Genomic DNA, 12280 nt, shown 5'->3' on the forward strand with positions numbered 1-12280 from the left:
TCATTTCACAAATGATACAAATGCACCAGAATTTTATCCTCTTCTTAAACTCAAACTTAGTTCCATTCAATCTAAGTTTCATTGTTTCCTACTCATAGCTTGTGATTGTTGGTGGAGACTTACACCCTTCATTAAGTCTATGAGTCATATGAGTGAGCCTGGGGCAGCAGGGCTCTGTCAACTCCAGGAGTAAGTGGGAGCAGCAGTCAAGGAACAATATCTCTGCAATTACATCCACATATTTGGCTCAGCATTTTGACTGAATCCTGCCTGCAGTATGCCAACCCAGCCAACTGCAGCTTATTCAATAAGTAACGAGTAAAAATGTCTATGGAGATTCTCAGTCATCCAGATAATGGTTGTCCCAAAGCAGCTTTTTTCAAAAGGCAACTGGACCTCTTTGTTTTTCTTCGAAGATGTTTTGCTCCTCATCCAAGAAGTTCTTCAGCTCTGATCGGATGGTGGGGAATGGAAGGATTTATGCTCCTTGCAGACTGCTGGTCATTTGCATTCTTTTAGAGAATCCTTGAGGCCATTTGGAGGTTTTCTGTGTCCTCAAGGTCACCTGAGTAGTCCACACACATTTCCACTATTCAGATGACCCAGGGGATACAAAAACCCCTCCAAATGGCCTCAATGATTCTCTAAAAGAATGCAAATGACCAGCTGTCTGCAAGGAATATAAATCCTTCCATTCCCCACTATCCAGTCAGAGCCGAAGAAGCTTCTTGGCTGAGAAGCGAAACGCCTTCAAAGAAAAACAAGAAGGTCCAGTTGCCTCCTGAAAAAGCACTTTTGGGATAACGAGTAAGAAAATCACAGAGGAACGGGACTCAGAGGAAGAGTTTTTCCAAGCCTGTGTTTGCAAGCAATTCTAAACGGCGCTGCAACCTGAGTGCTGAGGATGGCGGTGGCGCCGGTTTTGATTCGGCGCCTGCTGCTCGCAGCGTAGGAGTTGTGCAGCAAATGCTCCCATTTCGCCAACTCCGCAGCTCGTTGGAGGCTGCTTTCTATAAGTCTCTTTCTCGTCCATGTGCTGCCTAATTGCTAACATTGGAGGGGAAGGGGGGGGGGTGATGGAGATCTCCCAGAAAGAAACACACAAAGCTTCGTTCTTAATGCCGAAGTTGCACGTAAACGCCTTTTTGTCAGCAAGTTCCCAGCAGGAGCGAGCAAAACTGACACAAAAGCGCCTGAAAGGCCCCCTTCCCCAAAGTGTGAGCTTGCGGCTTTTTTTTTTTTTTTTTTTTTTGCACAGCAACTCAAGCCACGTTACAGGATCCGAGGAAAAAGGGTTTTGTGGGAGCGGAGCCGGGCTGGCGGGGAGGGGAAAGGAAGGGAGGGGAGGGGAGGCGGCGGCTGTATACAGTACAATCGCTCGCGCCTTCACGTGACTCGCCGCCACTGAAAAGAGCTGTGCGGGAGCGAGAGGGCTTCTCCGCCGACTGCCCCCAAAGTCATGCCCGCTTAGAAACCCGCCGAAATAGGAGGGAGGGCAGAGAGAAGGGCTTGGCGCGGCCGGAGTAAAGTTAGGCAGCCGCCCAGACCCACCTGCCGGCGCGATGACCCAGAGGAGGGGCGACCAGGTGAGAATCCCACCTGGGGCGACTGGGTTGTACCGAGCAGTACTAGTCAAATCAGGTAAGGACGCAGCCTGGGGGTGTTGTCTGAACAGCAGGCGAAGCCAATGCTGGGTTTGCGAGGTGGAGCTTGCCCACTTAGTGCGCCCCTTTTCTTTGCAGATGTGTGGATCTGCGGGATCTCCTGCTGTGTGTCCGTGTGCGTATGGGTGTGTGCTCTTTCTTTGCACTTCCAGTGAACCCTTGAGCTTTGCCTGCTGAGTTGTTTCCTAATGCTCCTTCCTTCCTTCTTCCTTCCTTCCTAATCTGAAAACTGTAAAGTGAGTTGTGCTGAGCTTTGCACGGCATTTTTCACTGGGAAAGGCAGCCAAGAAGTTAACCCACATTTTGACATTTGTCTCACATTGTAAACTGTAACTGGGGGGGGAGGACGTCTGTTTTAATAACAAGTCTAGGGGTAATGATGGCCTAATAATGAAATAATGAGGCAGAGGATTAAAGATGTATGGTGATAACATGATTTCACAGCACTTATCACTGCTTAATCTTGTTAGGATTTTATTTGCAAAATATAATATGTATGCACTGGTTATTGGATTCCCAGAAAGAATTTTTAGATTCTTACAGCTGAAAAAAAAAATCAGCCTTGTTAATTCCTTTCCCCTCCCCCAATAATTTTAAAAAGGCAGTTTGTTACTGTAGAGTGCTTAATCCTTCAGCGAGGCATTTTAATTAATAGTTTTAATTGATAGTTTACTAGGGAGAAGAACAAATGCACAAATCGCCATACTTAACTTGGCTGCAATCTTTTGACCACTTTTTAAAATTCAGTTTCATTTGGGGCAGGGCATGCTTGCCACTAAGTAAATAGAAAATTAACTTGCACCCCTATATTGATTTCCAGGTGGGCTACCATATGCACAATCAGACTCGTGTCTTTGTAGCAAAGAAATTCATTGGGGAGCTCCATAAGCAATAGAGTTTAATGTGAATTGACTCAAGTAATCTGGGGAAGAAGTTTGATAACCCAAGGTGAAATCAGCCTTCCGGGTGCCTTGTTACATTATAACTACAAGCAAACTGTGTTTGCTTAATTATTTGATGATATATTTGCAAACCACAAAAAGATCTTCTAGGGGTTTCATACTTGGAGGATGCATGAGGGTGGCTGTGATATACCAACAAAAAAGCAGCATCTAAAGTTATACTGTGCTTGCCTGGCAAGCAGAATCACAGAGTTGGAATTGCCACAGATAAAGGAATGGCACTATGTCCCAGGTGCTTATGGAAACCTATGGAACAGGTTTGCCAAAGATTGGCTCGACAACCAATTGTTGAGATAGAATTGTGCCTGGTCCTGGAGTCAACCTAATCCTGATCTAATGAGAACTCTCACCAACTGTAAATTGCGTCCCAACCCATCTTGAAGGTGCCAAGAATGTTGCAACATTTATACTATTAAGAGTAGTGCAGATGTTTGCAGAAAGATGTCTTGCCTGAAAAGTAAGGGAAAGTCACAACATGAGAGACTTCTGTACTAAATTCAAATCTTCATAGCTCATTTCACAAAAAATAAGCTACCTGACACAGCAAATCTCCTAGGAATCCAGCTTATACCATTGTTGTTAGCGAGAGATGAAGTTTTTTAACCAGTCTGTTTTCAAAAAAAAAAAAAAAAAAAGATATGTCAAAATCCAGGAAGCAAAGAATGTTTGTCCCACCTATTCTTTATTGTTCTTCTGTAGGAGTTTGAAAAGAACAAACTGGGTTGTTTCTCTTGGCTACTAGCTCCATTTTTAAGCAATATTAAACATACTGCAATTTTATGGTTACGTAACCACTCAAGAAGCTTACCACAGTTAAGCCAAGGTACAGTATATAAAGCACAATACCATCAATACAATTGAAATTAAAAGCAAGCGTTGGTTGAAAGCTTGGGAGAGTGGGAGCCGCAGAGAAGCAAATTTGTTTCCTGTGTGGTCTATAAGTGAGCTTCTGGTTACAGGAACATCTTTAGAAATGGTCTCCTTTGCTGATCTCGGTTACCAAACAGGTTTGTAATGAAAAAGGCAGCCCCTCAGATAATCAGGTCCTAAACCGTTAGGTCTTGAAAGGTCAATACCAGGTCCTTAAATTGTGTCCTAGAGGTAATAGGGCAAGCAGGGTCAATTATTCTATTCAGACATGATGTTAGATGTACAGTTTTAACTATTTGTCAAGGCTAACCAGATTTCCCTACACAACTCACGTTGGTTGTTTGAGTGGATAGAGCAGGGGTCTTCAAACTTGACCCATTTATGACTTGTGGACTTCAACTCCCAAGAAAAACCAAATGCACAAGTACAGCATAGGTGGCACCATGCTCAATAGTACTAACTGTGAGAAGGACCTTGGAGTCCTAGTAGACAATCACCTAAATATGAGCCAGCAGTGTGCTGCAGCTGCCAAAAAGGCCAACACAGTGCTAGGCTGCATTAACAGAGGGATAGAATCAAGATCACGTGAAGTATTAATACCACTCTTCAATGTCTTGGTAAGGCCACACTTGGAATACTGCATCCAGATTTGGTCACCACGATGTAAAATAGATGTTGAGCCTCTAGAAAGAGTACAGAGAAGAGCAACAAAGATGATTAGGGGACTGGAGGCTAAAACATATAAGGAACGGTTGCTAGAATTGGATATGTCTAGTTTAACGAAGAGAAGGACAAGGGGGGACATGATAGCAGTATTCCAATATCTCAGGGGCTGCCATAAAGAAGAGGGAATTAAGCTATTTTCCAAAGCACCTGAAGGCAGGACAAGAAGCAACGGGTGGAAACTAATCAAGGAGAGAAGCAACCTAGAACTAAGGAGAAACTTCCTGACAGTGAGAACAATTAATCAGTGGAACAGCCTGCCTCCAGAAACGGTAAATGCTCCAACACTGGAAGTTTTTAAGAAGAGACTGGACAGTCATTTGTCCGAAATGGTGTAGGGTTTCCTGCCTGAGCAGGGGGTTGGACTAGATGACCTCCAAGGTCCCTTCCAACTTTACTACTATTGTTGTTGTTGTTGTTAGTTGCGAAGTCGTGTCCGACCCATCGCGACCCCATGGACAACGTTCCTCCAGGTCTTCCTGTCCTCTACCATCTTCTGGAGTCCATTTAAGTTCACACCTACTGCTTCAGTGACTCCATCCAGCCATCTCATTCTCTGTCGTCCCCTTCTTCTATTGCCCTCAATCTTTCCCAGCATTAGGCCCTTCTCCAGTGAGTCCTTCCTTCTCATTAGGTGGCCAAAGTATTTGAGTTTCAACTTCAGGATCTGGCCTTCTAAAGAGCAGTCGGGGTTGATCTCTTCTAGGACTGACCGGTTTGAACGCCTTGCAGTCCAAGGGACTCGCAGGAGTCTTCTCCAGCACCATAGTTCAAAGGCCTCAATTCTTTGGCGCTCAGCCTTTCTTATGGTCCAACTTTCACAGCCATACATTGCAACTGGGAAAACCATGGCCTGGACTATACGCACTTTTGTTGGCAGGGTGATGTCTCTGCTTTTTAGTATGCTGTCTAGATTTGCCATAGCTTTCCTCCCCAGGAGCAAGCGTCTTTTAATTTCTTGGCTGCAGTCCCCATCTGAGGTGATCTTGAGCCCAGAAAAATAAAATCTGTCACTACCTCCATTTCTTCCCCATCTATTTGCCAGGAATTGAGAGGGCCGGATGCCATGATTTTGGTTTTCTTAATGTTGAGTTTCAAGCCAACTTTTGCACTCTCCTTCTTCACCCGCATCAAGAGGCTCTTTAGTTCCTCTTCACTTTCTGCCATTAGAGTGGTATCATCTGCATATCTTAGGTTGTTGATATTTCTCCCGGCAATCTTAATTCCAACTTTTGATTCATCTAGCCCTGCCTTTCTCATGATGTGCTCTGCATATAAGCAGTGTTCCAATATCTCAGGGGCTGCCATAAAGAAGAGGGAGTCAAGCTATTTTCCAAAGCGCCTGAAGGCAGGACAAGAAGCAACAGGTGGAAACTAACCAAAGAGAGAAGCAACCTAGAACTAAGGAGAAACTTCCTGACAGTTAGAACAATTAACCAATGGGACAACCTGCCTCCAGAAGTGGTGAATGCACCAACACTGGAAGTTTTTAAGAAGAAACTGGATAGCCATTTGTCCAAAATGGTATAGGGTTTCCTGCCTGAGCAGGGGGTTGGACTAGATGACCTCCAAGGTCCCTTCCAACTTTATCATTATTATTATTATTATTATTATTATTAAATAGGCAGGGCGACAGTATACAGCCTTGCCAGACTCCTTTTCCAATTTTGAACCAATCAGTGGTTCCGTGTCCAGTTCTCACTGTTGCTTCTTGACCTGCATATAAGTTTCTCAAGAGACAAATGAGATGGTCTGGTACTCCCATCTCTTTAAGAACTTGCCACAATTTGTTGTGATCCACACAATCAAAGGCTTTAGCATAGTCAATGAAGCAGAAGTAGATGTTTTTCTGGAACTCCCTAGCTTTCTCCATGATCCAGCGTATGTTGGCAATTTGATCTCTAGTTCCTCTGCCTCTTCGAAATCCTGCCTGTACTTCTGGTAGTTCTCGATCTACATACTGCTGGAGTCTAGCTTGTAGGATTTTAAGCATAACTTTACTAGCATGTGAAATGAGTGCAATGGTGCGATAGTTTGAACATTCTTTGGCATTGCCTTTTTTTGGAATTGGAATGTAAACTGACCTTTTCCAATCCTGTGGCCACTGTTGAGTTTTCCAAATTTGCTGGCAAATTGAGTGTAGCACTTTTACTGCATCGTCTTTTAAGATTTTGAATAGCTCAGCTGGAATACTGTCACCTCCACTAGCTTTGTTGTTGCTCAGATTTTCTAAGGCCCATTTCACTTCACATTCTAGGATGTCTGGTTCGAGGTCAGTGACCATCTCATTGTGGTTATCTGGGATGTTAAGCTCATTCTTGTATAGTTCTTCTGTGTAGTTTTGCCATCTCTTCTTAATCTCTTCTGCCTCTGTTAGGTCTCTGCCATTTTGGTCCTTTATCATGCCCATCTTTGCATGAAACGTTCCCTTCATATCTCCAATTTTCTTGAAGAGATCTCTGGTCCTCCCTATTCTGTTGTTTTCTTCTATTTCTTTGCACTGTTCATTTAAGAAGGCATTCTTATCTCTTCTAGCTACTCTCTGGAATTCTGCATTCAATTGGGTGTATCTTTTTCTTTCTCCCTTGCCTTTCGCTTCCCTTCTTTCCTCAGCTATTTGCAAAGCTTCCTCAGACAGCCATTTTGCTTTCTTGCATTTCTTTTTCTTTGGGATGGTTTTAGTTGCTACCTCTTGTACAATGTTGCGAACTTCCATCCATAGTTCTTCAGGCACTCTGTCTATCAGATCTAATTCCTTAAATCTATTTGTCACCTCTACTGTATATTCATCAGGAATATGATTTAGTTCATACCTGAGTGGCCTAGTGCTTTTCCCTACTTTTTTCAATTTAAGCCTAAATTTTGCAACGAGAAGCTCATGATCTGAGCCACAGTCAGCTCCTGGTCTTGTTTTACTGACTGTATAGAGCTTCTCCATCTTTGGCTGCAGAGCACATAGTCAATCTGATTTCTATGTTGACCGTCTGGTGATGTCCATGTGTAGAGCTGTCTCTTGGGTTGTTGGAAAAGAGTGTTTGTTATGACCATCGTATTCTCTTGACAAAATTCTATTAGCCTGTGCCCTGCTTCATTTTGTACTCCAAGGCCAAACTTGCCTGTTATTCCGGTTATCTTTTGGCTTCCTACCTTAGCATTCCAATCCCCCATGATGATAAGGACATCATTTTTTGGTGTTAATTCTATAAGGTGCTGTAGGGCTTCATAGAACCGGTCAATTTCATCCTCTTCAGCACCAGTGGTTGGGGCATAGATTTGGACTACTGTGATATTGAATGGTTTGCCTTGGATTCGAATTGAGATCATTCTGTCATTTTGGGGATTGTATCCCAGTATTGCTTTTCCTATTCTTTTATTGACTATGAAGGCTACTCCATTTCTTCTGAGGGATTCTTGCCCACAGTAGTATACCTGATGGTCATCTGAGTTAAATTCACCCATTCCTGTCCATTTTAGTTCGCTGATTCCTAAGATGTCGATGTTCAGTCTTGTCATCTCTTTTTTGACTACGTCTAGCTTGCCTTGATTCATGGATCTTACATTCCAGGTTCCTATGGAGAAAAAATCTTTACAGCATCGGACTTTCCTTTCACCACCAGATATATCCACAGCTGAGCGTCCTTTCGGCTTTGGCCCAGTCGCTTCATTCTTTCTGGCGCTACTAGTACTAGCCCTCTGCTCTTCCCCAGTAGCATATTGGACACCTTCCGACCTGAGGGGCTCATCTTCCAGCGTCATATCTTTTTGCCTTTTAGTACTGTCCATGGGGTTTTCATGGCAAAGATACTGGAGTGGTTTGCCATTTCCTTCTCCAGTGGATCACATTTTGTCAGAACTCTCTGCTATAACCTGTCCGTCTTGGGTGGCCCTGCATGGCATAGCTTATAGCTTCATTGAGTTATGCAAGCCCCTTCGCCACGACAAGGCAGTAATCCATAAAGGGGTTACTACTATTACTATTACTAATTCCTCAGCCAGACATGCTGGCTGAAGAATTCTAGGAGTTAAAGTCCACAAGTCATAAAAGGGCCAAGTTTGAAGACCCCTGGGATAGAGTTTGCTCCTTTTCAGTGATGTGTGACAGTTGTCAGGCTACTAAGTCACCTGCAAGTACCCAAATTAAGTCAGCCTATAGATAGTAGATGGGGTGTTAGCTATGAACAAATGCTGAGGGTAGATGATGGTCGATGCAGTCCTCGACCTACTACCACAATTGAGCCCAAAATTTCTGTTGTTAAGCAGGATAGTTAAGTGAGTTTTGTCCCATATTAAGACCTTTCTTGCCACAGTTGTTAAGTGAATCACTGCAGTTGTTAAGTTAGTAACATGTTAAGTGAATCTGGCTTCCCCATTGGTTTTACTTGTCAGAACATCACCAAAGATGATCACAAGACCCTGGGACACACTGCAACCGTCATAAATTCATGGCAGTTGCCAAGCATCTGAACTTTGATCACATGACTATTGGGATGCTGCAGTGGTTGTGTGAAGAATGGTCATAAATCAATCAATAAATCAGAATTGAGCTGGAAGGAGGTCTTCTAGTCCAGCCCCTGCTCAAGCAGGAGTCCCTATATCATTTTAGACAAGTGGTTGTTCAGTCTCTTCTTAAAAACCTTGAGCGATGAAGCACCTACAGCGTCTGAAGGCAAGCTGTTCCACTGGTTTAATTGTCCTTGCTGTTAAAAAAAGGTCACTTTTTTCAATGCTGTTGTAACTTTGAACAGTCACAAAATGAATGGTTGTAAGTCAAGGACCACTTGTACAGGAAACAAAATGCGGACCGAATTTGGCAATCTCCGTCCTAAGCCAAGTTCTGGAGATACATAGCAGGACAAGAGATTTTTACAGCAACTGGGTTTCTGTTCAAAGCCCTGAAGAATTTCCAGAGAAGCAACAGATCTTCACGGAGACTAGGAGATCTTATTGTTCTCTCCCTTGGTAACCTCTTTGACATCATTACAGGTAGCCCTCGACTTACTGTATCTATACAACATATCTATCACAGCTTGTCAGCAAAAAGAAGGATAAATACTATCTCTCACTTCTCTAACTGAGTGTTCATGCAATAGACCTTCCTTGGAAACAGGCGTAATTAATAGGATGCTGTGGTCCACAGTAGTTTACATGGTCATCCATTGAATAGACTTAAAATGTCCACAAGACTTTTGCAAAGTTTATGTAAGTGAACCTAGAAGTCAAAACCATCTCCAACAAAGCTGAAATGCCTGCAGCTCTGTTGCAAAGGTACCGTGAGTCTGAACTGGGACTATGCTGACTGCAGGGAAGTTTAGATCCTTGTTTATGGTTGGACATTTCTTAGTTTTTCCTGTGAAATAGACCTGACTATTAAAACTTCTGATCCTGGGACTGCATAGTGTCAGGTCTTCCCTGTGATGAAGCCTTTCAGATATGTTCACCAAATTCAGCATTGAAGAGATTTAGCTTAAGTGGCCAATATTTAAGGTGTTGAGACCCACAACTCAGCTGCCTAATTTTTCCAAAAATCACAGAAGGCAATCCAGTAATATAGCATCAGCAGACCAAGTGAGTCAAGATTTTTTTCACTCCTTTGTGAGGTAATTTAGGGTGTGTGGTGGTTTAGTGTGGCTTATGGGAGGAAAAGGTTTTTTAATGGAAAACTAGTCTCATTCTCACCCTTAAAAATATGAAAAAAATGTCATATTCCTGTAACAACATTGCACCTATTTGAATTATCGGTGATTATGTGGAAATAAATAACCAACACATTTGTTTCAGAGTCTCGAATATTTGTTAATACTCTCAACGCTTAACACTTGTGGGGCATTCATAGAAGCTTATCCAAGCATAGCTTTTTAATTAAATCATCCAAAGCAGAGCCTAAAGCAGGAGTCTTCAAACTTGGCCCTTTTATGACTTGTGGAATTCAACTCCCAGAATTCCTCAGCCAGCGTGCCTGTCTGAGGAATTCTGGGAGTTGAAGTCCACAAGTCATAAAAGGGCCAAGTTTGAAGACCCCTGGCCTAAAGCATTCTATGTAGAACAAATCTTTGAAGAGTTGTCCAGATTTGATAATCATATATACCAAGCCTTCACCCAAGACATGTATCCATATAGTTCTACAGAAATCCATCCAAGACTTCACTGTAACTCAGAGTTAGTCATTGATGTAGACTTGTTGAGTGTGATTGTCCAACTAGAATCATAGGGACAGAAGGAATCATAAAGGTTATCTAGTCCACTCCCAACAAGCTCTGTATCTAGGGGTACCTTAGTCCCACCCATATCTTCTCTACTAAGGTCAGGTGGGAAAACTTTTCAAATGTCCATCTTATTCTTGTTGTTAAATAAACTCAACCTTATGTTGAAATGTTGACAATATTCTTTTTTTTTCTGAGTCCCATTTTAGCAACATAAAAGGTAGCCTTCTATTGAGTTAGACCATCTAATCTATAATCTGACTGACAGCAACTTCCAGACAGGGAACTTCCTATTTTTACTTGATGATGACAGTGATTGTACCTAGAGACTTTCATATCAAAGTCTATGCCCTCATATGCCCTTTGCTCTATGTTCCATTCTCTAATCATTCATTAAAGAAAAAACACATGGTTTTGTATATATGAACAGGGATGCAGGAACAACCCATGCTAAAAATACCGCTAAGAACTGGTGTTTGATTTCTTACTCTATTTTTTTAGGTTTCTGCAGAATTAGATTGCCAGGGACAATGTTTTGTGATGAAGCTCTTTTTTTACAAAGCAAGAAAAACCATTCATGATCCTATTTCTTCTTCAAAGAGCTAGTAGTAGCACATTTCATCTTAGGACAGTCTCCCCCTGCTCAAAGCCATCCTACAGATAGGTTAGGCTGACAGTAACTGTCGCAAATCATCCAAAATAAGGCAGGAATTAGTATATTGGACAAGGAAGGCTCAGAGTTAGCTCCATATTCAGTCAGAAGATGATGGGATGATATTGGGCTTCCCGTCTTTCTCACCTCAAGTGATATTAGGTAGGAAAACTGGAGGACAGAATACTTTCAAGTATTAAAAGTGAAAGAATGTATGGAAAGGCAGCGATTTCCCTGTTTTAGGAAAGAACTGGACCAGTATCTTTGGCCAGGATCTAATATTCTAAATACATAGCCAAGGATGGTCAATGGCCAATCAAACCCAGAGAGCTTCTAGTTTAATCCTGAACTACATATATTCTTTTTTATTAGAGTTTTATCTTGTGGTTGGGGCTTTGGGGAGACGAGGTTTCATCTAAGGTAGATATTTTAGGCCTAAATTAATATATTTATTTTAAAAGAGATAGCACAGTATCAAACTTGGGGATGTCCTCATTGCCCTCCTTGGCATACTAAAGACAATGATGGAAAAGTTATTGGTTATTCACAGAATAAGTTGAAATGCTCTGTAGGTACTATGGAGTATAGAGACCCAGAGAGTTTTTCCTTTCCAATTTTTCAATAGCAGAGGAAGGAGAAATCTTAAATAGCCTGGAGGAAATTTATCACAAGAGTCTTTTGTCAGGTTAACCTTCCTTTTCTTTCTCTGTGTTGCTCTTATTGCCTGAGGATAAATATGCTTTTTTGTTTGATGAAATGTATACTCTGCATTTTGTAATATGAATATCCTATCACTTCCTTAATATAAATGTCCCTGAGAAGAATCTAATTAGAATTTTCTAATTCCTGTTTATTTGCTTGTTTTCATTTGTCAAATTTTGAAACCGCCTGTCTCCCTCACCAAGGGACTTCTCAGTTTTCCATGTTGAGGAGCAATTCATGCTCATGTAACCTCAACCTAGAGATTCAGTGTGGTGTAGTGATGGTGGAGTAGGATTGGGGAGACTCAGGTTATACTCCTTCCTTAAGCATGGATATCGGTTGGGTGACCTTGGTCCAGTCAGTCCCTCTCAGCCCAAAGTCAGCTTTAGGCTGTATGAAAAGCTGACTGAAAATAAAGCCTCTGTCTGCACTTTGCATTGCTATGAGACTGCAGTTAGTGCAGTGTAAATTCTAGTAGACATAGCTTGTATCATAATGCTTCAGATA

At 42.2% G+C, this 12280-nt stretch overlaps 1 protein-coding gene across 4 annotated transcripts in view; it reads left to right on the forward strand.

Moving 5' to 3' along the window:
* FAM107A (family with sequence similarity 107 member A) overlaps positions 1–12280 on the forward strand; it is a 67427-nt gene that overhangs the window by 33568 nt on the left and 21579 nt on the right. Inside the window, exon 1 of one of the 4 annotated variants that reach the window (XM_039326610.1) lies at positions 1381–1641. The exons of 1 other annotated variant lie outside the window; for it this stretch is intronic. In XM_039326610.1, coding sequence (XP_039182544.1) covers positions 1563–1641 — 79 coding nt within the window. In that variant the 5' untranslated portion in view covers positions 1381–1562. Of the gene's footprint in view, positions 1–1380; positions 1642–12280 lie in introns of those variants that run through there. 2 more of the 4 variants (XM_039326614.1, XM_039326613.1) reach the window with 2 other exon arrangements.

The sequence above is a fragment of the Crotalus tigris genome, unplaced genomic scaffold, assembly GCF_016545835.1.
Source record: "Crotalus tigris isolate CLP2741 ecotype Arizona unplaced genomic scaffold, ASM1654583v1 scf7180000024342.5246164, whole genome shotgun sequence".
Classification (NCBI taxonomy): domain Eukaryota; kingdom Metazoa; phylum Chordata; class Lepidosauria; order Squamata; family Viperidae; genus Crotalus; species Crotalus tigris.